This window comes from Fringilla coelebs, assembly GCF_963513975.1.
Source record: "Fringilla coelebs genome assembly, chromosome: 21".
Lineage (NCBI taxonomy): Eukaryota > Metazoa > Chordata > Aves > Passeriformes > Fringillidae > Fringilla > Fringilla coelebs.
Genome location: NC_140047.1, coordinates 7,409,794 through 7,436,106, shown reverse-complemented (window position 1 = coordinate 7,436,106; position 26,313 = coordinate 7,409,794). Strand labels below are relative to the sequence as shown.

The 26,313-nt window shown below is 48.6% G+C and overlaps 2 protein-coding genes across 5 annotated transcripts; one reads left to right on the top strand and one right to left on the bottom strand.

The window, feature by feature from the left end:
• Positions 1-1,222: 1,222 nt before the first annotated feature.
• USP20 (ubiquitin specific peptidase 20) lies at positions 1,223-21,012 on the bottom strand. Of its 3 annotated transcripts, none has more exons than XM_084219954.1 (24): positions 20,911-21,012; positions 17,336-17,446; positions 16,924-16,977; positions 16,215-16,277; positions 15,956-16,087; positions 15,223-15,319; positions 14,963-15,032; positions 14,265-14,378; positions 13,074-13,152; positions 11,305-11,746; positions 10,288-10,425; positions 8,990-9,102; positions 8,390-8,562; positions 7,827-7,921; positions 7,342-7,375; positions 7,086-7,131; positions 6,626-6,806; positions 6,048-6,174; positions 5,794-5,963; positions 5,105-5,186; positions 4,725-4,833; positions 4,286-4,388; positions 4,007-4,078; positions 1,224-3,324 (listed from the first exon to the last, which is right to left on the bottom strand). In XM_084219954.1, the coding sequence occupies exons 2-24, from the start codon at positions 17,414-17,416 to the stop codon at positions 3,164-3,166; spliced, it is 2,736 nt and encodes a 911-aa protein (XP_084076080.1). In that variant the 5' UTR covers positions 17,417-17,446; positions 20,911-21,012; the 3' UTR covers positions 1,224-3,163. The 3 variants fall into 3 exon arrangements, with proteins under 3 accessions (XP_084076081.1, XP_084076080.1, XP_084076079.1); XM_084219953.1 differs by lacking the exon at positions 20,911-21,012 and adding an exon at positions 20,411-20,532; XM_084219955.1 differs by lacking the exons at positions 4,286-4,388; positions 20,911-21,012 and adding an exon at positions 20,411-20,532 and having other exon boundaries at positions 1,223-3,324.
• On the top strand, positions 21,000-25,761 carry LOC311161931 (splicing factor C9orf78). 2 transcript variants are annotated; one of them, XM_084219956.1, is made up of 9 exons: positions 21,000-21,212; positions 21,868-21,927; positions 22,174-22,225; positions 22,419-22,489; positions 22,729-22,806; positions 23,243-23,440; positions 23,876-24,012; positions 24,686-24,784; positions 25,191-25,761. In XM_084219956.1, the coding sequence occupies exons 1-9, from the start codon at positions 21,130-21,132 to the stop codon at positions 25,280-25,282; spliced, it is 870 nt and encodes a 289-aa protein (XP_084076082.1). In that variant the 5' UTR covers positions 21,000-21,129; the 3' UTR covers positions 25,283-25,761. The 2 variants fall into 2 exon arrangements, with proteins under 2 accessions (XP_084076082.1, XP_084076083.1); XM_084219957.1 differs by having other exon boundaries at positions 21,076-21,207.
• Positions 25,762-26,313: the final 552 nt, after the last annotated feature.

Sequence of the window (26,313 nt, the reverse complement as noted above, 5' to 3'; positions counted from 1 at the left end):
CCAGTCCCCTTGTGACTGCAAAGAGCCCATCCAAGAGCCAAGATTTGCAGTTTTCCCACTCAGTAGGTGACACCTGGTGCTCCTTTCATCTGACAAATAATCTAGAGATTATTTTTGTTTAATACATTCAAGCTGCTACATTTCTTCAGCAGGATTTCAGTTGTTCTTTGCCAGCACTAATTAACATCCCTGTCAGTTCAGGACAGATCAGGGCTGTTTGTGACAGGCTGCTGGTCTTTGGTTTTGGGCAATAATGAATAGGTGGGGGTGTTCCTCTGGCTCTCACTTGGATTTATCTTTCACAGAATCAGCACTGCTGACTTAAAATAGGAAAGGCACAACCAAAGGGGTGGGGGAGAGCTGGGGGTGTAGAGCTGACAAAAAGGGAGAAGAAAATGAAATAAGGTTTTTGTATGGCGTGTTTGTGTCACAGTTACAGCAGAGCAATGGCTCTGCTCCCAGGAACAGGAACTGAGCTGAGGGCAGGGAGCAGATAATCTAACACTGAGGTTTGCTCCATCAGTCCCCACTGCATGAACAGTTCTTTCTGCTCCTCATTTTTGCAATTAGCAAAGGGGGAAATGATTTGCAAAGAGAACTGATAAGAGATCAGCACTGGCTCCCAAAGCTGTCTGAGGTGTGCTCAGAAGTGCCACAGCTGCCTCCAGTGGAGCTGGAGGAAAGCAAGGCTGCAGTTGGATCTCAGGTGAAATCAGGATGCAGAATTAACCCTCAAGTGCTTGACTGGGCAGAGATAACCCAGAGCACAATCAGGGCTTTGCCAGAGCAGCCCTGGAGCTGTTTGTGGTCCCTGAGCTGTCCCTGGGGGCAGTTCTTGGTGTCTCTGGGAAGGTTTGGAGCTGTTCAGCTGCTCAGGTGAGAGATTTCTTTGTAAGATCCAAGTTTGGACAGGTGACTCCAAGCTGCTCAAGAACAAACTGCATGTTCTTATTACCCAGCTCCAGCTCTGCTGCTTCAAACATTTCAGGCTCCAGCTGAGGCTGCATCACTCACTTGGGCAGGGAATTCCTGCTGCTCCAGCCCCTGGGGCTGCTTTTGAAACTGTAAATTCCCAGTCCCAGAGCCTGGTGTTCCCTGGGAACAGGCTGCTGACTGTGTTACCAAGGGAGGGAAATGGACCTGCAGGGATATTTGGCCACGCAACAGTGACAGGAAACTTTTAGAATCCTGGAACAGCTCAATGAAACTTCAGCTCCTTCCCTTGCAAGTTCCAGGATAACAATATTGCCAATGAGCAGCACATCCAGACCCCCCAGGCTTCCTGAGGCACTCTCAGGTGCAATGGGTTAATGAAAGGTGAAGGGAGGGCTGAAGGGGCTCAGGATGGTTTAGTGGCCTCAGACTCCTCTTGCTGCTGCCCAGAAGGATCTGACCCCACACAGCCTCTGGTCAGCAGGAAGTTTGGATTTTATTTTATATTGAAGTTTCTTTTTTTTTTTTCTTCCTTCCCCACCCTGCCCCTCTCACCAGGCAAGGCAGGCCTTGTTGAATGCACATGTATTTATTGTACCACTTTCAGCACAAGGTCTAACACTGAAGCACAGGAGTGTCATTACAGTCTGTACAGCACCCTCTGGAACACAGACAGACAACACAGACATGCAGCCCTGCAGGCTCTGCAGCACAGCCCAGGGCTGCTGCACTGGGGAATAAAGACAGCTTGGAACAATGAGAATCTCAACAGTGGCTCCTTCTCTGACCTCCCCTAGGGTCTGGCTGGGTCTAAACAAGAATCCCATGAACAGAACTGTAAAATTGAAATGCTGAATCAATTACAGACAATTTTTAAAGAAGTTGCTTTATGCAACAAATACTTTATCTAAAACAAAATGGAAATAAAAAGAAAAAAAACCATGAAGGCCATGTCTTTCTTCTCAAATTCTCCTGTCCTACCCCTTTCTATCTCTAAGTCAAGGAGCAGCCTTTCCCTCCCTCCCATTTTTTGTGAGGAGCTCAGGAGGTCCCAGCTCCATGCAGTGCCTGGCACCACTCAGGTGCTGTGGCATCTCCCACACCATGAACAGAGTTTGGCTCCTCAGGCCCAGCTCTGCCTGCAAAGATTCAACTCTGGCCTTGCTGCAAGATGAACAAAAAGCATGCTAGGAAAGCCCTGCTGAGAAAAGTGGAGTTTGGCCTCTTTTTACCCTCATTTCTGTCTCTGCTGCAATGGTGGCAGCAGATCTGGGAGCAAATTGACTCAATGAGCCACTGTACACACAAAGGACATCTGGAATGACCTCAGCACACAGGTGGGGCTTGTTTGCACTAAGAGCTCCTTCCTAAAAGCTGCTGCACCAGCCTGGGCCCTGCTCAGCCAGGCCCCAGCCCCAGGTGACCCCTCTGGGTCCCCTCCTCAGCTTCACCCCCTCAGCTCCTCACCAGCTGAGGGGAGACAGACACAGGCTCGTGGCAGGGTCAGTCTGAGGAAGGCTTTGGGAAGGAGGAGCCTTCCAGCCTTGTTGTCCAAAAACCTGCTGAACACAGGAGAGCAGACACAAGGAGAAAATAAAATTGTGCAGGACCATGAAGGTGTGGGTTTGGGAGTGAAAGGAGAAGGGAATAGCTTCTTTCCAAACTTCTTAGTTGACTGCAACTGAATTTGCAAGAATTCAATAAAGAGCAAAACTAGGAAGTTGTAAGAGACCACCAGCACAAAACCACAGGAGACCCCGTGGCTCAGACTCAAAACCAGGTTTCTCTGGTTGTAACACTGCCTGCTGGAAACATAAATAATGTCTCATTACCTTTACATGTTTGAATTAAAAAGAGAAGTGCCAAAAGCAAAACCTGCAAAGGAGCAGAGCTCAGTGCACTGGGGCCAAGCTGGGAGTGCTGGTTTGGTGTAAGCAAAGGGAAGGGAGAGGGCTCAGCTCAGGACAACCCTGCGACTGTGGCTGCAGCCTCTGACCACGCTTCAGCCAGAGGGGAGGTGCAGCTCTGTGCCAGTCTCTCCCAGCACCACCCCGTGCTCAGGGCCACCTGAGAGGAGGAGGAGGAGGAAGCCTGCCTGCCCTGGGAGTGCTGGGGGAGCTGCACACACCTTGAGTCCCAGACAAGGGAGGATTTGGACCCCGCAGGAGTGCCAGCCTCCCGTCCCCACGGAGGTACCTGTGCCGTCCCTGCCCTGCCCCCTCTGCACAGATCACACTGCTCGTGTCTCTGCTTCAATCTTCTGCTCCCCGTGGAGGTTTTCCAGTTCCTGCACCTGGGCCACGTTCTGTCTGATGGCAATCTCGGGCCCCCCCCCGTACAGGGTGCTTAAATAAACCCAGGTCTCCTCGGAGATCTGCCCGTAGTCAGCACCTGCAAGGGAAACAGCGATCACCGGATGCAGCAGAAGGGAAAGGTCAGGGCACCACAACGCCAGGATTTCCCCTCAAACAGCTCCCCCCAAAGGCCCAGCCCAGGAGGAGGAGACACCGGTGGGCCCTCCACAAAGCCCCGGCAGTGCCACCTCCTGCTGGAGGCACCAGTGTGTTCTCCATTAATCCATGTCCACAAGCACCACATCCACACATCTTTTAAATCCCTCCAGGGGTGGCGACTCCACTGCTGCCCCGGGCAGCTTGTTCCAAACCCCGCCAGCCTTTCCCATATAGAAATTTTTCCTAATATCCAATCTAAACTTTGCCAGGCACAACCTGAGGCTGTTTTAACTTTGGAAGCTGGACCACAACAGATGCTGAGAGAAGACCACATCAAAAGCAACACAAGATCAAAGCTCCAGCACAAAGGGGAGTGGTGGAAGGGGCCTGGGGAGCAGCAAGGCAAGGAGCTGGGGGTCTGCAGAACCAGTCACAGCAGCAATCTGGTCATGCAGGAGCTGCCACTGGAGAAATGGCTCACTCAGGGCAGGGGCTGGGTAGAGAATTGTCATCCTCTGCAACACCATCTTGCTCTGTGACTTCACTATGCACAGCCAGATCCAGTGGAACAGTCTCTTTTACCTTTTAGGAGCACCTCAGGCAGTAAGAACCAGCCTTACCCTGCTTGACTTGCACGTGGCCACCTGGTTTCGTGAGGGCAATCTTGGTGTTGTCAATTGGTCCAGGGGGCTCTGCAGGAGAACAAACATGTCAAAATCCTTGCTGCCTCCGGATTCCTAACTTCTCTTGATCATTTTTGTCCTGACCTGGGGACCTGCAGGCAGCCCCAGTAGCTGGTGCCTGAACCCTGCCCAGCCTTGTCACCCCAGCCAGGGGCAGTGCTCAGCCAAGGCCCAGCAAATGGACTCGCTTCCATTCCCCCAGTGTCTGATCCTTACCATTATCCTTGCCCTTGACAAAGGCCTCCCACTCCCGGAACCACTGCATGCTGATACAGTAGATGACACTTGGAGACTCCTCTGCCTGGAAAGCCTTGTTCAGCTGGGACAGCAGCAACAGAGAAACAGCAAGGACTTAGTCACTCCTGAGAGCCTGGGGGGCCCTCCATTAACTGTAAGGCAGCCTTGCCATTCTCCAGAAGAACCCCATGTCATTCCTTCCTCACGCCCTGTTCTGCTCACAGAGCAGGCACACACTTTGTCTCACACTTTCTGTCTGCACAGCATTGCCGTGCCCCAGCTGCCCCTCTGCACTGGGGAACCCCCAGGCCAAGCTCCTGGCTGTGCTGCAGATCCCATTCTGGAAAGCAGGCAGTTCTCCAGGCCTGCATTCCCCAGCCCTGCCCTTTGCCTTGCTCCAGGTGCTTCCCATGCCAACCTTGATGAAGGTGTCGATTTCGATCCTCCTGCGCTTGGCCAGGGCTTCGATCTCCACTTGGCAAATGGAGCACACGTACAGATGGTTCACAGCAGGGCCACCCCCAAACCTGGGCACAGGGAGAGGCAGGGCAATGGAGAACTGCAGCAGAATGGAAACTCTTCCCAGCCCTACAGACAGGATTTTTATACTACTCCAGATGCTGGTGAGGGAGGTGCATCTGCAGCTGAGGGCACAGAACTCCCTTTACTCAGCCACACTTTTGCTCTTCTGGTTTATCTCTTGCTATTCTTGTGGGACAGGCACTGATACAGCTCATCCTGGCTTAGATCAGGACACTGTACAAGTACTGGGAGAAAGAATGGAATGACCATATTCACCTGTTGTAAAGATATTCCCACACATTTTGGGGCAGAATCACAACCAGGTCATCAATGTAATGGTATTTATTAGGAGGGATCCCTGTAGAAGAAAGAAGTGGAAGAGTTAATCAGGGATCTCATTACTGGTGTGTACAACAGACACAGATAAGAATGCAGATTTTCCATTCTGAGAACTCCGATTCCAGAATCTGCATTCTTTGCTAATGGAAGACAGTCATAAATTCATTAACTGTGGAGGTTTCTTAATCCACAGCCCTAATTTCTAATCAAGTGCTTAATTTCCAATTTAGAAGAGAGATTTACAAACACTGAATGTCCCCCAGCATGGCTGATGTATCAGCAGCAGTCAGAAGTGCTATCAGCTCCCTTCTCCAAACAAACCCGGAGGGCCAGCCCTGCTGACAGGGTAACACAGATAAACCCTGCCCTATCTGCTTTCTGCAGGTTTGTTTTTAAACACAGAGAACTGAAAACTGTTGTTTCCAAGTACTAAACATCCCCCCAGGCCTCCAACCAGCAGCACAATGGGTAATTGTCTCATCCCTCCCTGAGCAGGCTGGAGTTTCTGCCAAAGAGGATCCCACTGCAGCCTCCCCGGATCAGGATGGCAGCTGGAGCTTTTTCCTTCGTTTGTTAACGCACCAGGAAGCATCAGAGGTGCTGCTCCCAGGTCCAGCAGCCCTTACCTCCATGGGAGCACAGAAAGGTGTGGTTGGTGATGGGCCCAGGCTCAGCAAAGGTGTTGAATTTATTGAGCCACTCTCGAGAGATGTAGAACTGGAGCAAACTGTGCTCCTTCATGCTGGCCAGGGACACGACCTTCTGACGCTCTCGCACAGCCTCCTCGCTGCTTTTCCTGGAGCAGGGGAAGGAGAACTCCATGTGGGAAATGCATTTCCAGGTGTTCTGTGCCCAGGAAGGGGCTGAGGGCACAGCTCACCTGTAGAACAGCACATAGGCTTCTGCATTCTGCACCACGGTCTCGTGGACCTCGGTGACGTACTGGTCATCGAACTCGTACCACTGGCCATTGATCACATTCTGGCAGTAGGCAATGTAGTGGCCACCTGGAACAGAAAGCACAGCACTGCTGGGATCTGCAGTGCAGACAGAAGGCAGGCCTGGGATAATGTCAGCAGCACAAACAGGATTAGCTGCTGGCACAGAACAGAGAGAGAGAGAGAAAAAAAAAAAAGGATAATTCCTGTTCAGGCAAGCTTTGCTGGAGCAGCAGAGCCTGGCACTGTCACCCTGATTTGCCTTCCTTGGAAGAGCCTCTCAGCAAGACTGAACAGTGGGAAAGGGTTTGAGCCAAGCCTGTGGGGAGGCTGAAAGATCTGCAGGGGATCTGTCAGAAGCTGCTCAGTTCACTTTCCAAAGGGCAGAGGCTGCTCAGGCTGAGAATGGAGGGGGTCTCATGCTGCCCTTCAGCCCAGCAGAGGTGCTGGCTGCTCCTGACCACCCCCCTGCCTCACCCACACTCCTCCCACCCTGCTCCTCTGCCAGACAGGCACTTACTGCCAGCCGTGCCGTGGTGACAGATGACAGACAGGAGGTCGTAGGTGGTGATCTGGGACACACACTCCTTGGCCAGGAAGGGTCTCAGGTCCAGCCCCTCCAAGGGGAAGGAGACGTGGCTGTTGATCTTGAAGGAATACATCACCTCGTGCCGGAACCGTTTCAGGTGGATGCAAAGGATCTAAAAAACCAAGGACAGAGGACACCAAAGGGCAGTTTTGCCATGGAGCTCTGGGAGCACAGCACATCTCTGTGTGCCTGATCTTTGCAGGAGTTCTTTGCCTGTTTCTCATGAATCCTGCTGGCTCATCAGCTTAGACTGAGAATGTCTCTTCTGATCTAAATACAGATTAGATATTTTTGCCACCAAAAAACCTGCTGGTTTTATTCTACCTCTGGCCTTCTTGACCTCCTCAGTGGCTGCTAGAAGAGAATTAGGAAACAAGGTGCTTTTACCTACCTCTGGGAGCCGGAGGACTTTGCAGTACTTTACTCCATTCCGCAGCCTGAGGGAGGAAAAGAAACGAGCTGTGAGGACTCTCTACAGCAAAGGCATAGCTGGGTCTTGCTCCCTTTGGAATCCAAGACAAATCCTGAATTCCAGCAGAATTGTCCAGGCAGAGGACACAGCAAAATATCTGACAGCAGTACAGAGAAATGAAATTCCAGAAATAAAACTCCAGACATGTGACACAAAACAGATAATGCCAACTTACTTCTTGCACCGTTCACAGCTGTACATGTTGTCCCCTGCAGAGAGAGAAGAGAGCCATTATGCAGCTGCTCAGAGCATACTAGGCTGACACAGCTACCTTTCCAGACAGTGCAGAGAAAGCAGATTAAGAGCCTTTTGGGCAGGCCAGGGATGAGAAAAGATCAAAACAACTCCTCTCAGTAAGCGTAGGCAAGAAAGGGACGCAGCCAATTAGCAGGAAGGATGAGAAAGTGAAGAAACTGAGGAGCCACAGCACTCAACCAACCCACAGCTCTGCCTGCTCCTCACTGAGGACACTCTCACCCAGATTTCCCACCCCTGAGCAGGTAGAAAAGTTCCCTCCTGCTCAGAGATGCTGAGCTGCCACCCTTTGGCACTGCCAGTCTCTAAAGACACAACAAGGCAGGATTTCTTAGACATTTAATCTGTCTTCAAATGCATATGGAATGCTCCTCCATGCTGTCACACCCCACCAAAAAAACTCACCCTTCAACTCATCTGCTGCAAAAAAGGCAGCAAGGCAATCCTCCAGTGTCACCACGGGACCCCAAAACCAGCTAGGGATACAGGACACCACAAATCTGCAGAGAAGAAGGGATTAAGAGTTATAAATAAAACAGCTGAATGCTTTGGCACACAAAACCCCAAGTGGATGATAAATTTCCTTCTAGCTGTAGGTCCTAAGCTCATCTCACATCCCAGAGGAGCAGGGGAAGCACAGCTGCTCTCAGCTGATGTTCATACTCAAACTGGAAATTATTTGGAAAACTACACCAGGAATTAATTTGCTCTGGAGGGCAAGTGTGAGGCAGCAGTGAGGGGTGATCAGCTGCACAAGAGCTGCCAAGGTGTGTGACAGATCTAGAGGAGCAGTAACATCTGGTCCCAACGAAAAAGCTCAAAGCCCTGTGAGGTACCACACACTGTCCTCCAAGGAAAGGTTCCAGCTGACATCCCAAAGCTAAATTAACACCACTGGTTAGGGACAGCTGCCTTCCAGCACTGCAGGGCAAATCCCAGAGAACAGAGGTCCTGCAAAGGGAACACACCTCCGGATGTACTCCATGATGAAAGCAATCCAGCCCTGTGAGGCATAGTTGTCCCCACATGCTCCTGTCTTGGCTGGCACATTTTGGTAGATGGCAGAGTGCAGCTTGGCCAAGTCCTCTTTCCCTGGGATTGGGAGTGACAGGTCCTGGAACGTCTCCACTGTTGTAGAAACCTGGAAATATCCAAGAGGAACAGGTCAGGGTTTCCCATGTGTGTAATGGAGCTGACACCTGACCTTCATCACCTTTTATCACTGCTTGGATTTAGCCTAGGCTAGAAACCTGAGCTGGCAGCAGGAGCAACTCCCTGTGGCTAATTATTCTTCCCTGTTGTCAGCACTGACTTCTGTCATGGGTTTTGTAGCACTGGACTCAGTTTCCTAATGTGAATGTGATACTGCTGGGTCAACTCAGTAACACAGATCAGCAAACACAGAAACACATCTCTTTGGCACGGCAGACTCTCATACCTGCCCTGCCATCACCTATGGCCACATTAGCTGCATCCCACAGGGTTTGGAAAGAACATCATCATTCCCTAGGAAAAGATCTACAAGCACAAGGCCCGTGCTGGTGACTGGGAGGGCCCAGGACACTCACTCTGTCACAGGTGAGGCACTGCACCAGGCTGAGGATGGAGCCGTCGAAGATGTCGGAAATCACACTGCGGTACCGGAGCTCTTTCTTCTTTTTCCCAGAAGCCTGCATCTGGGCTGGAGAACAAGGAACGGCCCTCTCAGTCTCCAGTCTCCACAGAGGCACACAACCACATAAGAACATGGGACAAGCATTGTCCTGATGTTCAGACCCATCCCAGGGACATGGTGAGGCAAGTTGTGAAGAGAAATGGAGGATTCTGCTGCTCCGTGGGAGAGGAAGCCAACTGAACCAACACCAGCTGGCTCTCAGGTGGCAGAAATTGTTGCACTGGAACTCCTGTTTCCAGCCTTTTATATGTTTAGAAGCCCAGCCCTGCCACAGACAGTCCCTGGTTTTCTGAGGTCTTGTGACACTTTGCTCCAAGCTTTGCATTTCACTTCCTCTCCCCCTCTGCCTTTGTACTTTGTCCCTTTTTCTCCCCTCTGACGTTTACCACGTGTTCCCCAAGTGTCTTGCACTGGAGAGGACTCTCCACAGCAGGGACTGGCCAAATACAAGGTTTTGTTTAACAACAAACCCCGTCCCCACACATGCAGGCAGACAGAGTGCTTCTCATGCAGCCAGAACATCTGCAGCTGTGCTGACCTCAGCCAAGGGGCTGAAGAAAGAATGTCCTCATGCAGCAGCTGGAGGGACAGTGGTACAAGCACAAGCCATTGTGTTTGCAGACTGTGCAGCACTGAGGGATTTTGATATGCAATTTGCTCTGGGATGAAGGGACCAGTTTGATAACAACACAAGCCAGGCTCCATTCTGCAGCCTGACAGTGCTCCCAGCACTGCAGGGACATCTGCAGCCCTAATTCCATTCCTGTGAGCCCAAGATGTCCAAGAGGCAGGAAGCTCTGTCAGTAACAGCATCTTACAGCTCTCTGGCCCACATGCCATGAAATTCAAGTCTGGCAGACAAATGTTTATGTATTTCCACACTCCCCTAAAGGGACAGAGCCTGTGCCTGGGACTTGTGAGCAATTTCATTAATGACAAACACAGCACACAGATGCAGACATGGATCATTTCAGGCTCCAGTATAAGAACACACTAGAACATCACTGTGCCCAGAGCTTGACTTTCTGCAGGTTTACTGCAGTCTTTGCCAAATACTATTTTAGAACATGCTGATGTCCAGGGGAACCAGCACTTCTTACATCTGTTAATCAAGAATTCATGATGGATTCCTGCTCTCCCCTCCTCTACATGCTCCCCCCTTTGCCTCCCAGCAATCCCTCTTTGCACTACCTTTCTTGAGTATGTAGGAAGGTCCAAGCCTGGCAGGACTGGAGCGGGGAGGACTGCTGGACAGCTTGGAGTGCATTTCATGATGGACTGGACTGCAGGGGCGCGAGGAGCAGCGCACATAGGCATCATTGTCAGGTTCTGTTTGGGAGAATGGGGAGGGAAAAGAGTACTGCTGAAAACCCCAGTTATGAAAGGCAACTCCACTGCAATCTGTGTCAGCCTAGCTCTGTGTTCCAGCACAGAATCCTTCTCAAAGGCACAGTTCAGTGTCCATTAACTGTGCTGCTTGCACAGGCTGGCAGACACAGCTCCCTCAGTCACGGGAGGAGTGCATACGGAGCTGTACCTAACAGCTAATAATGACATACTAAAAAACCCCAGAAAACAACCTGCCATTTTTTCACACTTATGACTAATTAGATTTTGCAGCTTGCTCCTGTAGCCCTAAACCACACAGACAGCATTGCTGCCTTCAGTGCCAGCTGGCAGAGTAAGACTCTTACATAAAGAAGCGTTGAAAGATCGGATATGTTCAGCTTGAGGTGACTCCACACTGCTGCTCTTTTCTTTTCCCTGAGACACAGAAATGCTCTAACTGCCTCTCCTTTTTCTCTCCCTGAAGTCCATAGTCCAACATTAGCAAATACCTTCTGCCATGCCTTTTCCACAGTTAGTATTTCCCCAGGCCAGCATATCAAATAAAGAAACATACACATACCAAACCTTTTTTCGTAAAAAGCATCAATGCAGTGCAGGCTTGGCAGAAGCAGCTCTCACTGCTGTGCCTTTACTCAGCTCACAGCCTAGCTAAGCACCTCTCTGGCTCGCCAAGTACACTTCCTTACAGAAGCAATTGTGCAGAAAGGCAGGGACTGAGGAAAACCTTGGATGCAAAATCTTTTGAAACACAGAGAAGGAACAATCACACTATGTGTTTGCCATTGCACTACACCACAGTGCCTGTGGAGGATGGTAACACATCTTCCAGGAAATATCCCGACTGAAAGAAGGGTATACCTGGTGTCCTACATGGGCTGGCAGGACAGGGAGCTGGCAGCATCTCGGGTGAGGCTCTGCCATCCACCGGCATCATCGTAGTATCAACATCTGCATCCTCATCCACCTGCTCTGAGTTGCTGCGCCGATGGCCGCACGAGAACTTCCTGTCCTTCATCCTCTCTTTCTCTGAGATCCCTCTCCCTGCTTCATCCTGGATCAGCAGCTCTGTCTCTGCCAGGGAGCTGCTGCCCATGCTCCCTGAGGTCCGACTCTGGCCCTCTCCTTCACCCCTGTCACTGCTGGAGTCACAGGAGAGGAACTCGTCCTCCGAAGGGCTCCGGTCACCCTCGCGCTTGTCCTCCTGGTCGCTGGTGTCCAGGTCCCTCGTCTCTGCAACCACGGGTTCCTTCAGCTCCTCGTGCAGCTGATCCATCAGGCAGCGCAGGAACTCCTGCGTGTCCTGAAAACCAAGATTCCATGTCAGTATCCAGCCAGAAACGGGGCAAATGAGAGGGGCAAAAGAGGAGATGGCTGCATGCACAGCTGATTCCAAGAGTGCCCACAAAGGTGAGCCTGCTCTGCAGCACACAGACCCAGCTGAAGCAGGGCCATGCACCAAAGGGCCTGTCTGTTACACAGATGCTTTAATTCCTACATAATTAAAGGCCCAATTTTTTATCTGAATATCTTCAGCTGAAAGACTGACAAGACAGAGAGCAGCTGTAGAAGGCAAACCAGGAGAGCATTTATCAGGGTTTGCCACAGATAATAGGGAAAAAGGAAGGAGAAACCTGATGAAAACAGCAGGCCCTGGAGAAGAGCTTCTTTCCCACAAACACATCTTAGGAACACTGACTTCTGCTCATGGCAAGCCACCTCTTAGAGAGGGCAGATTAAAATCTTTAATAAAGAGGGAGAGGAACCAGAAATTCAAAGCTACACAGTCTAGCTGCAAGCTCCTACATTCATAATACATGGTAAAAGAGCTGATACATTGGCTTCAAAGGAGCTGCTGGAAAGCAAGCTGGTATTTTGACAACTGCAGAAAGTTAATTACGACCTTTCAGTTGTTTTATGAAGTTTGGCTTTTAGCCTGCCCTGCCTACCTTTCAAATTTATCTCTTCAGATCAGAGTTTTCCAATCCAACGTATTTCACATCAAAGATAAATACAGAAGTTCTTTCATTAATCATTATTTTTATTCTTTGTTTTGATTTCTTGTCACTATCGCAGTTTTGATGCACTGTCACTTCCCTAGTAAATTTTCTAATCATAGTTCGTTGTTTACGTTTTGTCATAAAGAGCAAACAGAAGAGCTCCACTGATAAAGACTTCAAAAGAAAAAAAGGATACTACCTTTAAATAAGACTTAGTTTTGCTGTAATTCCCCAGAAAAAGAATATAGAACATTCATATCTTTGAATTTTTAGCGTGGATTTATCCAGGTTCCTCAGCTCTGACATGAATAAATAATACCAAACTCCCATAGAGCAGATATCAGTAGATCTCAAAGCTATTTATAAAGGATTTGACCACCATCATTTCAGAGGTGAGCAAGCTGACACGAGGAAATTAACTGATTTGGTTCCAACAAGCCAGAGACAAGCCTGGAAAAGAATCCAGCTCTCCCAAATCCCACCCAAGTGCTCTATCAGATCACTGATATTGACACAGAGAGGCCATGACCCCCGAGCTCAAGCTCTTCCTTCTAAACACAAGCACCACCACTGCAAGAATGAAATTCCCTCTGTCTTTGGAATAATGGCATGGATTTTTTCAGGCCCCACCTGCTGTGCATAGCCTCGGAACATGGGATTGACAAGCTTGATTCCATGGGATAGACTGCTTGGAACAACATAACTCGGGCTGTTTAGACATGGAAAAAGAAAAAAGAAAAAGTCAGTTTGCTTATTGGGCTTGGAGCCAGTTTGTCTAACAGGCCATAACAGAGGGTGTGGTGTGTAGTTAAAGAGGCCAAAGATAATTATGCACCTGCAAAGCCTGAGCAGAAATTTCTGCATGAGCTGGGTGACAAACACACCAAGAGACAGAAAACACCTTGCAGTCATTTCAGTCTGTCTTTCCAGAGAGACCCTTCCCCGAAACACATTTCACTTACAGCTCTGTCACACTTTGAGCATGGGAAGTGATTCTTTCCAGGGCAGAGTTTAGCAATTAGTTACTTTGTTTGATTTTTCAGCACCATGTTTGTCTCAAAATCTGGGCAGGCTGAATCACCCAGTAAATGAGATAAATTCAATCAATGTTAAAATGACATGATATTGCTTCAAAGCCTGCAGCCTCCTCCTCTACAAAGACACAGTTCCCCTTGCTCCATATCTTACTTATTCCTTGTTAATAATGAACTTGAGGCAAACATGCAATGCCATTTAAATTCCTGTTTTGATGGGGTTTAATTTATTTCACAGAGCAGACATCTTCAGATTTAAACAGAGCTACATAATTTTGCACTGTCCTTTGAACTGGTCCAGAATTTGAATCAATAGCAAACCAAAATGTCACCTGCATTTTCCACTCTATTCAGTAAAAATCTCTGAATCATTTTTACATCCAAATCATCAATTCCTCTGCTAATCAAGAGCAGCGCAATTAAGTGCTGGCCACTGAAGTCCATGTAAAATACTTGGAGATAGCCCCAAGTATTCCCTTACTCCATCATTTTTCTTTATTGTCAACAGTGGAACTGTATTTTAAAAAACTCTTCCTTTTAAAAATTGTAATATTAAGAATGAATTCTTTTCACTGACATCAATGTGCCCATTTCATCACCAGCAGCAGGAGATGGGATCTCCTGGATCCCAGGGAATCCTCACATCTCCATCCACACAGGGGATTAAATCACTGCCTCAGACAATGCACTTGTCCCTGAGGATCAGATTTCCTCTCTGCTGATGCCAGACCTCAGAACTAGCACACCTCTGAAACCTGGCCAGGTTAGATCAGGGGTCACCACGCACCGTTTCTTGTGCCAAACCTCAGACACCAACTTCTGGTAACTTTTGCACAGGGCAGGTTTCTTATCCGTACGGACCAGTCCACCACATTCCAGGAAAAACTGTGTCAGAGGTGGGCTACAAGGGAAGGAAAAACAGAAGAATTCAGCCCACAGAAGTTTTTCCTCTGCTTCAATTTATTTATCAAAACTTCATGCAGGCCTTATCAAAAGCATGCTTAAGGTACTGATTTTAAACTAAAGGAAGAAGTGATTCCAGATGCAGATGTGACTCCTCACTTGGATCAAATGAAAAAGGCTGATCTGAACCTGCTCTCAGTACAGAAAAGATCCTGGAATTGAGTTTCAGCAGGATGGCTAGAGAATATTTTAGGATATAGGTTATTAGAATGATGTCAGTGGGGAGAATAAAGAGACATGATACGGCTTTCTCTGGGATAAATAATTGCTGTTGCAACAGAAATGATGAAGTTTTACTTCAAGCATTCGTTCAAACATGAGTCTTGTACATAGCCACAAGCTGGCTGGTCCCTCAATTTCCTACTGTAACACTTCTGTTGCCCTAAAAAACTACTTTTTTTTTTTCTGTCCCTAGCCTGGCTAATCTCTCTTTGCAAGACTCATGAAGGTTTCAGATCAGAGGTGACACTTTTGGTATTTAGTGAAGTCAGTTAAGACAACACTGAAAGCCCTAAAGCCTACCAGTTTGAGAGAGCCTGAAGTGCTGCATTCATGTAGCAGGAGTTCCCAAGATTTTTCATTCCAGTAAGGCCTAAAGCACAAACAAGAGAGGGATGAATCACTTTCAAGATGTGCTGCTTTCTATATTCCTCCCCAAGGAGAGGGAATCCAGCCCTTTCTAGGCAGTCTCCACATTCTGCTGCCAGGAACCCTCTCAGTGCAGGTTCTACAGACTGCAGAGCTGCCCTGCCAGCCCTTTCATCAACTCAATGCAAAGTTACCTCTTGGTTTCAAATCATCATCCTCTGATTCAGATTCGCCTTCATCAGCCACTGCAATCGGAACAGCTTTCAGAGGGTGAGCAGGCAAAGGAGAATCCTAGATTAAAGACAGAGAAATAAGTATCAGTCACAGGCATGCTTTGAAAGATGAGATGTGAGAGATATTATCTTACATATAAATCAAGTCAGCCTTCAAGAAAAGTAGAAGGAGAAGGAAGAACAGGTTGCACTGTCTACCCTTCTCTCTGAGGCAGCAGGGAGTGGAAATAGTGCCATTACTGCTTCCAGTACACGTGATAAGAAACATCAGGAATGAGCAGCAGCGTCACAAGTACATTGTGTTTCTGGTCTGGCAGCTGAAATTTCCACAGGCCATGCATTGGAAATGAAAATGTGACAGAAAGGTTCTTCTCACATGCAGATACCCCATTGGAAAGGTTAAAAATAAAGTCAGAATGGATATTCAAGTCATAGAATCATAGCATCATAAATTATTTGGGTTGGAAGGGACTGCAAAGCTCATCTCATTTCCACCCCTAAGTCATTTGTCTTTTTGCTGGAACACCCTGTAAGTCAGGGCCAGTGGTCCCCTGGCTACAGGCAGCCACCGTCAGTGAAGGTATCCCCATCACAGCAAACATTGCACCACGGCAGGAATCACATGGCTAATTTTACACCAGGCAAACAAAACCTGCCCAGGCTCCCAGCCCTGCCCTGTGTGCCACAGACCCACCGGCTCAGGGAACTTGCTGGGGGGCGAGGGGGGCTGAGCTGCCAGACGCTGCTCCAGGAACACCTCCTTCTCACAGGCATAGCACCACACACGGAACGTGGTCAGGTTCACTGTCAGGTTGTGCTTCTTGGCCTGGAAATCCAAAATGAAACAACAGATCTCCTCTGGCAGCTGGCCTGAGCTGGAGCACAGGACTACCAAGATATAGAACAGGGAAAATCCAATTCTATTTAAGTGTGGGGAACAGAGAAAAGCTCACCTGTGCATGAAGTGTGCTGTGGTCAGCAAAGGACTCCCCACAACCAACATAAGGACAACCAATCTAGAGAGGGGAAAGAGCCAAAGCACAATGGGCACATCATGTTAGACTCTTTAGAAAACAGTCTGTAACTCCAGTCCCAGCAGCAGCAGCAACTTACAGAATTATCTTCCTGGTTTTCTCTGTTTTTTATTCAGGGCCCAAACAAGATGGAAATTTAGAATTGATAGAAATTTAGAAGTGATTTAAGAAAACCTGGAACCAGATTTGCACCCAGGCAAAGTCTCCATTCCAAGGCCATTGCTCCAACAGGGATCTCATCTGAGCAGCCCCAAGCCTGGGCATTCCAGTGTAAGAATAAACAGTCCCTGCCTGCCCCAGTGTCCCATGGGTTCCCACCCTCCTCACTTCCAAGGCGTCACCCTGCAGCCCCTCCGCAGCAGAGGCAACACCCAGCTAAAACACAACACTGGGGAATTTATTATCTCCTACTGGGAATAGCAAGGACAAGGAGTAAACTGTTACATCCTGTCAGATTGTGACAGTGTTACCCTTTCAGTGTTACTGGAGAGCTTCCTCCTTGGGATCCATCAAAAAACAGTGTAGAGTTCTACTGTGAACCCCTTCTTTGCTCCCCACTCTTTTTTCAGTATAAATGCTATTTGAGTGAAGCCCCTCTACATCATGAATACATCAACCCATTTTTTACCTGAAGACAAGCCCAGAGGTTTGGTCCCACAGCTCCACAAGACTGGCAAGTTCCCTGCATATTGATGAAAAAGAAGGCTTGTTGTTTGGTTTTTAAGTAACCAAGTCCTTAAAGAGTGAGAAAGCTCTAAAAAACAGCCCAACCTTCAGCTAATAATATTTCATCCCTTTCACCACATTTCCAATCAAATACACAATTGCACCACTTTAGCTAAGTGACACATTCAAGCAGAATAAAATGACCATGAGAAATTTGTGGGGTCACAAAGGGTGGTTTTATGGAACATGTGGGTACATCAGTGGGGGAAGGAGAGTTTCTCTCTGGAGATAGGCAGTGTTTTCTTCAAAAAGCAAACATGCAAATCCATGCACAACAGCTAAAAGGGAAAGAACTGAGAGCCACAAGCCTGTACCTTGGATTTGAGCAGCAGATCATCCCTGGTCACCTCTCCTATGGAATCCAGGTGGGGACAGACATCCCTTGTATCCCCCATTTTCACCAACACTCATGTGAGAAGGGTTTCCTAGGACAAAGAGGATGGCTCCTTTCACTACAGGTCAGATTGTAAGATGATACCTGGGCATGTTTTGCATATTAGAGTTCCATATCTATCTTTAAGCTTCAGAGATTGAAACAAATCTGGCACAGTCTGGCCCCACTGCTGAGTGGCTGCATTGAGGTGTTGCAGGGAAGTAGCAAAGCCATGGGGAGGAGAGAGAAACAAATAAAGCTAATAATCCATATGATGGAATGTGCCTTCAGAAATGCTGGGAGGTGCTGGCACACAGGCACAGCTTCAGCTGCAAAGATACAAATCTAATTAGCTCATTTGCATGAAACCCTGATGAAAAGTGAAAGGTGCTGCAACCCATGACCAGTACTTAGCCTGTGGTGTCTATGAGCTCCATGCACCCAACTGTGCTGATCTGAATCTAACATTTCCTTGTTACACTTCTTCATCAAACATTAAAAATATGATTAGCTCTAAATGAAGCTGGGCAAGAGGGAAATAGACTTAAATGAACTGTAACACCGATAAGCAGGCTCCAGTCTCTGAGGAATTTACCATTTCATGGGCAGATTTTTAACAGTATGAGCCACATAACTCAAAGTCTGTACAAAACATAACAAAACACTGTTCCACCCAGCTCATACATCCAAGCACCACAAGAACAGATGATTTCATAGCTTATGAACACAATAAACACTTTTATAGTGGTCCATGGATATGTAAAAGACTTTAAATATATCTCAGTAACATGCAGCTATAAAAAAAATGAAGAGAGTTTGTGTTTTTTAAGCATAGTTTAAATAACCTTGCTCATGGCTGTTAAAAAAGTAGAAAAGAAGATAAGTGATATTAATAGCACAGACAAGGATCCAAAATATTCCAGTTGGCTGGAAATGAAGCAGATGTGAAGAGCCCGCATCATTGCAATAAAGAAGTGGAAAAATCTGATGAACTCAATGTTAATGACTCCAGCAGCCTCATGGCTGCTACACTCTGGGTTTTTTCACATTTTGAGGACATTTGAAACAATTCCCAGTGTTATCTGGTCTGAATCACTGACAGGAGGGAGAAAAGAAAAGAAAGATTATAAACAAGTAGGCCATATCAGTAACACTTATCTTGGGAGTGGAAAAGCTTGCCTAGCACCTTGTTTTGGCAGAAGATAAACCTTAAGGCTAATTTTACACTGTTTTCCCAGCACTCTTTAGAGCTCAGTAAACTCATGGGAGGAGCAAAGGGAGAAGAAATCATATGTGTATGGTAGAAAACACCACAGGGGTGCTGACCTGGATCTCAATAACTTGTGAAGAAAAGCTTAACAAACAACAGAGAAATTTCATGCAGTTTCACACAGAAGGAACATAGCACCGTGTAACACATATTGATTTAAAATACAAATGACAACAGCACAGCAGCTTTGAATAACACATAAAAATAGGACTTTTCAGGCTCTGAGTTCCTTCACCAAAACAGACCCCTTTCCCCAAATGCAGCAGCTGGTCCAATTAAAAAAAAAAAAAAATCAGTGCTACATTTGCTATTTCAGCATCCTTGACTTCTTATCTCTCTCCCATATGTTCCCCAGAAAAATCTAATGAACAAAATACTGTTTTAAAATGAATTCCAGACCTCATATCTTCATCGCTTAAGCTAACTGGGAACAGGTTTTGAAGCATACTTCGTTAAGTAGTTTCTTCTGGATGTGGATGGTTTCAGTGCATCCTGTGAGACCACCCCTCTCCTCAAAATCAAAACCATGTCTTTAGACACTCCAGCACTGGGGTGCTGATCTTCCCACACAGCACTTGCCTTTCTGAACAATGCAAGGAAAACCTAATGTTTGCCTCTCAGCCCTGACCACACACACCAGAATAAGGTTTGTGACTGTTCAGAAGGAAATATTCAACTTCTGTCTTCCCATGACTCTGCCCTAAGAGCTATGGCTGGCACACACAGCTCTAATTCTGCTCAGGAAAACAGGAATTTCATAAAAGCACTGCCAGAGAGCTGAACTGTGCTTGTCAAAATGTACTGTGTATGATGGGAAAAGAAGTTACCCTAAAACAAGTCCTTCAGCCTTTCTCAAGCACCACCGAGGGAGGACAGTACACGAGCATGTCAGAACAGCTCCTCCGTAACTGCAACCTACTTTCAGTCGCTTCAGCTGCTGCCAAACTCAGCCTCTCTGCCTTCCACAGGAACACATTTCTAGGTTTTTGTTGTTTTTTTTTTTTCTTAAAACAACTGTGTGGTTTCCTACCAAAGCTAGAGCCAGCTGTCAAGAGTTTCAGATCCATGCAGGCTGACATCTTTTGGAGCAACTGCACAAATAAAAGAAATCTTTGTACTCTTCAGCTACAAAACAACTACCAGGTCTGGTCTTGCATAACCTACCAAGAGAAAGAAGTATCTGCAGTTATGCTCTGAGACATTTTATACTTGAGATACTGAATAAAGAAATATTTTCAGAACTGCCCTAGTGACAAGGCAGAAGCAGAAAGCAGGTGCTGCTGGCTCGCAGCTGCATCAAGTATGGGAAAACCAGAAGGTTTCTGTGCAACACGCAAAGGAGAGCAAGTCTGAACACTGACTTATTGTGGGAGGTCACAACACAACGACTCACCTAGAGATTTAGCTCTCAGGCAAAAACCACCTGCGGGAAACCCCCCCTTGCCCGCTATGTCACTCCTGAGCGCAGCAGACCCCCAAGACACAAGTCCCCTCCTGACAGACGCTACAGCTGCCGGACACGAGCGAGGCTGAACAGAAACAGCCTAAAGCCGCAAGGTCCCGCTCCCGGGGTCGGCAGCAGCCCCTGGGGGTGCAGGGCCGCCCCAAGGCCGGGGCACGGCAGGATCCGGGCCGGAGCCCCCGCAGCCGCGGCTGCTGCATCATCCCCGGCGCGGCCCGGCCGCCCTCCCTCCGCACGGCCCCGCGGCCGCGGCCCCGCCGCCCCGGCCCGCGGCCCTCGCTCACCTGCGGGATGCCCGGGGCGTCGCCGCCCCCGCCCCAGGCCGGGCCGCCGGGAAGGGCCGCGGGCCCCAAGCAGAGCGGGGAAGCGGCGGAGGAGCCGCGGGTGCCGCGCAGGCCGGGGGAGGAGCGGGGGCCGGGCCCGGCGGGGCGGGGCGGGGAGGGACCGAGCGGAGGGGGCGGTGGCGGCGCTGAACCCGCGGGGTCCCGGGGTCGGGCCCGAGGGCTCCCCGAGCAGTCGGGGCTCAGCCCCCAGGGCCGGTGCTAGAGGGGCGAGCCCCGGCTCGTTCGGCCGGGGACCCAACAGAGCGGCTCGGCGCCTCGCTCAGCGGAGAGCAGCCGGCTGAAGGAGCCGCGTCCCGTTTCAGGGACTGAGCTGCAAATCTGGGTGCGGGACCCACGCTCCCCACGGCGCCTTCTCCCCACGGCGTCCCTGACAGGCACCGGCCACCGGCAGAGGCTCCGCTGCCGGCATTGCGAGAAATGGAACGAGCCTCGTGACTTACACGAGGTCTTCCCAGAAAAGAGAATGCGTGGCCCGGGGTGAGAGGGGTGGCCGAGGGCTCCCGGCCCCGCTCCCCGGAACCGCGGCTCTTGCCCGGCCGAGGTGCGGGCACAGGGGCGGTGTCGCTCGGCCTCGTCGCGGGCTTGTGGCGTCATCGCGGCGCGCCGCAGCAGCGGGAGGGACGCGGCGGTGTGGCGGCCGCGGCGCGGCAGCCGGAGCGATGCCGGGCCAGAAATCTTTCCGCCGGCGCAGGGAGGAGGAGGATGAGGAGGAGGAGGACGAGCAGCTCGCCGAGGAGGTCAGGTGGGTCGGGCGCCGGCGGGGAACCGGGCCGGGCCCCGCGGGAGTCCCTAAGGCGCCCGGCCCTGCGGCGGTCGAGGGGCGGGACGGGACCCGGGTCTGCTTTGGCCCAGCAGTGCTGTGTCCGCATGTCACGACATCGTGTCTTGTCATATCGTCACGTACGGCTGTGCTGTGGGCGGTGACGTCACGTCATAGTATGGTGTTGAACCGCTGTGTTGTGGCGTGACGTCACAGCGTGCGTCACAGCCTTACGTGATCCCAGCAGTTAGGGATTCCTCTCAGTTCAGGGAGAAACTCCTGAGATTTCAGTTCGCCATCAGCTTTCTTCAGAGTCACTCATGCCTGGATGTATTTTGGCTCGTCCTTCCCAGATTGGCTTCTTCTTCAGGCCTTTCAGTGTTAGGTGCTGCCTTCCTCAGCTGAGGGAAAGCATCAGAAAGGAACAAATCCATCAAAAGTCTTGTTTTTAGGTTTTTTTTCTGATTGCTTAAATAAATAGAAAATATCTATTTAACTTGAAACCCGAAAGTGGATGCTGATATGCAGAGGTTTAGGGCAAAATTGATTAGAAAATTCTATGTTAACTGCAGAAAATAAAATGAACTAATTAAAACCAAAGCATCAAGTATGAAGTCAAATGGTTTTTTTTCTTTAGGTTAAAACTTGAGGAAGCCAAAGAAGTTCAGAGCCTCAGAAAGCGGCCCAATGGGGTGAGGTAAGGGATCTGGCACTGGGGAGGGGAAATTGAGTTTTGTGCAGGATGTGATGTGACAGTCAGTTTCTCTCTTGTCATCTGCCTCCTTCCAGTACCATTATGTCAGATACTGCCAAAATTATGTTCCTGACAGAGGAGTTTTCTGTTAAAGCCTGAGGATGGAAAAGACAGGGAGACTTAGAGAGGGATGCCGTATTGTGTTTCCTTCTGCTGAATTGTATCTTCTTTCTTTATCTGCCTGACCAGTGCTGTAGCTTTGCTGGTGGGAGAGAAGCTGCAAGAAGAAGCCACACTTGTGGTAAGTGCTGGACAGTTCCATCACCTTGGGGCTCAGATGTGATGGTGTGAGAACACTGTGTCAGTCCAGCCTGGGGCAGGACTGATGTCACAGCTCAATTCCTAAATGTTTCCTGTGGTTTTATCCAGATTTTGAAGACTAGCGTTAAACTAGAGGGAAGTTTCAGGCGTTTTTGTTATTTCTTGTTTTACAGGATGATCCATTTAAGATAAAATCTGGGGGAATGGTAGACATGAAGAAGCTGAAAGAAAGAGGCAAGGACAGGTAAGTGCATGTGAGCTCTGAAAATCTCTTCCTGGACTAGTATTTAATGACAGCTGGTAATTAATTAACCAGAGGTTGTGTCACTTTGCAAAGTTTCATATAATGCAGTCTGACCAGTTACTTTTGCTCTGACTTGTTAAATTACTTTTAAAAAACTCACCCCACACACCTCTCCCAAAAAAACCAAACAGCCAACAAAAAACCCATCAAAACCTGTAAACATTGTTGTTTCCACTTAGGATTAACGAAGAGGAAGATCTGAACTTGGGAACTTCCTTCTCAGCAGAAACCAACAGGCGGGATGAAGATGCTGACATGTGAGTCATGCTGTGTTGTGTCTCTGGTGTTGAATCAGGCTGGGTGGCCCCTCACCATTTATTTTTTTATGTTGTGGGTTCTGAGTAGTCCCAGGACATCTTCCCAGTTCTCACCGAAAGTTTCCCCTGCCCTTTCGCTTCCCACCTCCTGGACCTGAGAAGGCTTTTCCATGGACAAAGCCAGGAGGTGCCAACCAGCCAGCTTGGCACTAAATCCCAGTGGGAGCCTTCCCTGCTGGCTGTTAAAGACCTTGGAGGATCTGATTATTTCTTGGACAATTAATTATTGCTGCTAATATTAGCTGAGTGCTTTTGGAGAGATGATTCTTTCCTCTCTCCCAGCTGTCAGGACAGGGATGCCACTGTGTTCCAGCAGTGCTGGAACAGAGTACAGGAACAGAATTAAATGCCCTGTCCCTTGTGTGCTGCTGTTTAGGATGAAGTACATTGAGACTGAGCTGAAGAAGAGAAAGGGAATTGTGGAGAACGAGGAGCAGAAGGTGAAGCTTAAGAATGCTGAGGACTCCCTGTACGAGCTGCCAGAGAACATCCGTGTCTCCTCTGCCAAGAAGACTGAGGAGATGTTGTCCAACCAGATGCTGAGTGGCATTCCTGAAGTGGACCTGGGGATTGAGTATGTGTGTCACAGATCTGCTGGCCAGGGCTGCCAGGATGAGCAGCTGTTGGCTGGCAGAGCAGCCCTATGCCTCGACTGCATATCCCCAGTTTGGGATGGGGTAGGATTGAGCCTTGTTCTGGATTGGTCCTACACAGCCCCAGGGCTCAGTGCAGCTCCATCCTGTGACTTCTGGGAAAAGGCTCTTCTGTGACCTGACCCCAGCAGCTTTCTGCAGGACCCCTTTGTGTCCTGCACTGAAGTGATGCACCAAGATAGGAGCTTCCATTTTGCCTTTGAAACAAAGTGTCTGTCTCTATGGCACTGCCTCCTTTCTCAAAAACTGCACCAGATGCCACAGCAGTGCTATTACTATCCTCCAATTCCATGCACGGAGCACTTCTGGGCCTGCTACCCTTTCTAACTATGAGTTTTTGTTTTTTTTTCTTCCAGTGCAAAAATAAAAAACATCATCTCAACTGAAGAGGCCAAGGCCAAGCTGCTGGCAGAGCAGCAGAACAAAAAGAAAGACAGTGAAACTTCCTTTGTTCCCACCAACATGGCTGTTAATTATGTCCAGCACAACAGATGTAAGTCTTGAGTGTCCCTCCTGACCCAGTTGGGACAGAGAAATTAGTCCATGTTGTCAGTGTGTCAGGATTGCTTTTCCTGGAATGCTCAGATAGACCCTATAGACCCAGATCGACCCTATAGACCCAGATAGACCCTGTTTTTTTCCTTCTGCCCATCAGCAAGGAGAGGGATGTATGACTGGGCTTTCTGAACTCCCAGCTGACACTGCCTCATAAATTTCAAGATGTTTTCTTTAAGCTGTGCCTTGTGTGCTGGAAATGATGGTGTGTGATGGAGAGACTGCAGTTTGCAGGCTGCCAGAGCAGACAGGTGTCCAAGCAAACACAGACCTTATTGGACAGGAGATGGGAATTAATTTCTTTGTGGTGCTGCAGACATCTAAAGGAAAGGCAGCTTTTTGCTGTGTCCTTCCATGCTTACAGGGGTGATGGGAATCAGGTTGGTGTGTTCTGATGGAAGTGAAGTGTTTGGGCCACTTGAAATAGTGCAGTTGAAATTTGCTTTGCCCCATCTTGCCTAGTTAACCACAGAAACCAATTCCAAGAAGGGTGGTTCTGAGTTTCTGTTCTTTCTGGTGAAGATGGCTTGCAATAAAGGCCATAGAAATGTATCCATGTGGATAAGAGTGCTCCAGATAATATTCCTTACCTGACGTTTCCTTTCTTGCAGTTTATCACGAGGAGCTGAATGCACCAGTGCGAAGGAACAAGGAGGAGCCAAAGCCGCGCCCGCTGAGAGTGGGGGACACAGAGAGGCCAGAGCCTGAGCGTGAGTTCCACACCTGAATGGTTGTAGGGAGGCACTGAAACCCTTCAGGGGTCTTGTACAGAGAACAATCTGGCTCTGCTTACCTCTTCTTCTCTGAGTGCCCTGAGGCAGTGGGAGTGGAGCAGTCCCGGTCCAAGAGCTGTTGCACCTCTAGATCACACCTGAAACTCTGGATGATGTCTGTAGAGACAGACATCCATCCTCCATCCTCCAGCTCAGGGCTGGAGTGGTGCAGGTCACAACTGAAGTGTTGCCAAAGCTGCCTGACAAAGGTTTGGTGGAATAGCAAAGGGTGTGAGGCAATAACCTCACATAGTGAGGGACTGTCTCAGGGAGGTGGCAGAGTTCAAGAAATGTCTCCTGTGAAAGGACAGGGATATTAAATTGTCTTCTCTTTCTTTTGAAGGGTCTCCTCCAAATCGCAAACGTCCCCTCAATGAAAAAGCCACGGATGATTATCACTATGAGAAGTTTAAGAAGATGAACAGGCGATACTGAGGAATGTGGACTGAAGCCTCTGGAGTTGTTCCTATTTTCCACCAATAAAGGATTTTGTGTCAGTGACCTGCGATGGATGTTGGGAAGAGTCACTACCTTCAGATGCTGATGTTACCTATGAAGCTCTTCCTGTGTGATCTTGTAGTGAATCAGTTTGCAGGTGATTGTGAACTCTTTGGTTGGTGTAACTTTGTATATAAATATGTTCTTATAAATGAAGTTTTTTAATGGAAAATGAACTTTCATGGTTGGCAATTTTTAGTGAGAAAACAAAGTGGCTTTTATAGATTTTTCTTTCCACCATCTTAATACTAAGATAAAGAGATCCTTTAAAAGCAGCAATGTTGTTTGCTTTGTAAATGTGAAGCTCTTGGGAGCTTGTCTTCTTGTCCACATGTCTTCCCCAGAAGTGCAGTGTGGGTACTTGTAGTGAAGATTTTAAACTTGAAAATAGTAAAAGTGGTTTTTAAGTTATTGTAGCATTTTTTCTTCTGTCATTCATGCTGATGGGTTTTTCCTGGTTTGTGGGTTTTGGTGGTGCTGATAGCCAGATTGTCCCATAGCTCAAAAGTGACAACTCCAGGGTGGGAACGGACAGCTTCAGATTTCACTTTTTCTCAGAAAAGGGGAAGAATTTCCATTCCAAGCCAGGGCAAGTTTGCCCCTGAGCTTGTGCCCTGTGCAGGTCAGCAGTAGATCCCTTGAACAGGTAGCCTTAAGCTGAGACAGGAGAGATTTTATTTGGATTTGATATTAGAAACAATTTTTTTCACTGTTTGGGTGGTCAGGCTTTGGAATAGGTTACGCAGGGAGGAGGAGGAGCACCATTCCTGGAGGTGTCAGGGTGTGACACTGGGTTGTGTGGGTTTTAGTGGTTTAGGGCTAACAGTGGCAGTGCTGTACAGACGGTTGGACATGATGCTGTTAAAGTTCTCTCCTAACCATGATGATTCTTTGATCCCTCTATTCTAACACCCGGCGACACGGCCACAGAATGTAATATTTAATAACTGCGCTGCGCCAGGCCGCCT

What these genes read in the sequence shown, in the direction of transcription:
- USP20 (XM_084219954.1), bottom strand. Translation starts at nt 17,416, where the DNA reads ATGGGGGATACAAGGGATGTCTGTCCCCACCTGGATTCCATAGGAGAG. An exon ending in ACCTCTGGGCTTGTCTTCAG is followed by an intron (nt 16,278 to 16,923) that starts GTAAAAAATGGG and finishes TCCCCTCTCTAG; the next exon opens with ATTGGTTGTCCTTATGTTGG. An exon ending in TGTCAAGGGCAAGGATAATG is followed by an intron (nt 4,079 to 4,285) that starts GTAAGGATCAGA and finishes GTTCTCCTGCAG; the next exon opens with AGCCCCCTGGACCAATTGAC.
- LOC311161931 (XM_084219956.1), top strand. Translation starts at nt 21,130, where the DNA reads ATGCCGGGCCAGAAATCTTTCCGCCGGCGCAGGGAGGAGGAGGATGAG. An exon ending in CGGGATGAAGATGCTGACAT is followed by an intron (nt 22,807 to 23,242) that starts GTGAGTCATGCT and finishes GCTGCTGTTTAG; the next exon opens with GATGAAGTACATTGAGACTG. An exon ending in TTATGTCCAGCACAACAGAT is followed by an intron (nt 24,013 to 24,685) that starts GTAAGTCTTGAG and finishes CCTTTCTTGCAG; the next exon opens with TTTATCACGAGGAGCTGAAT.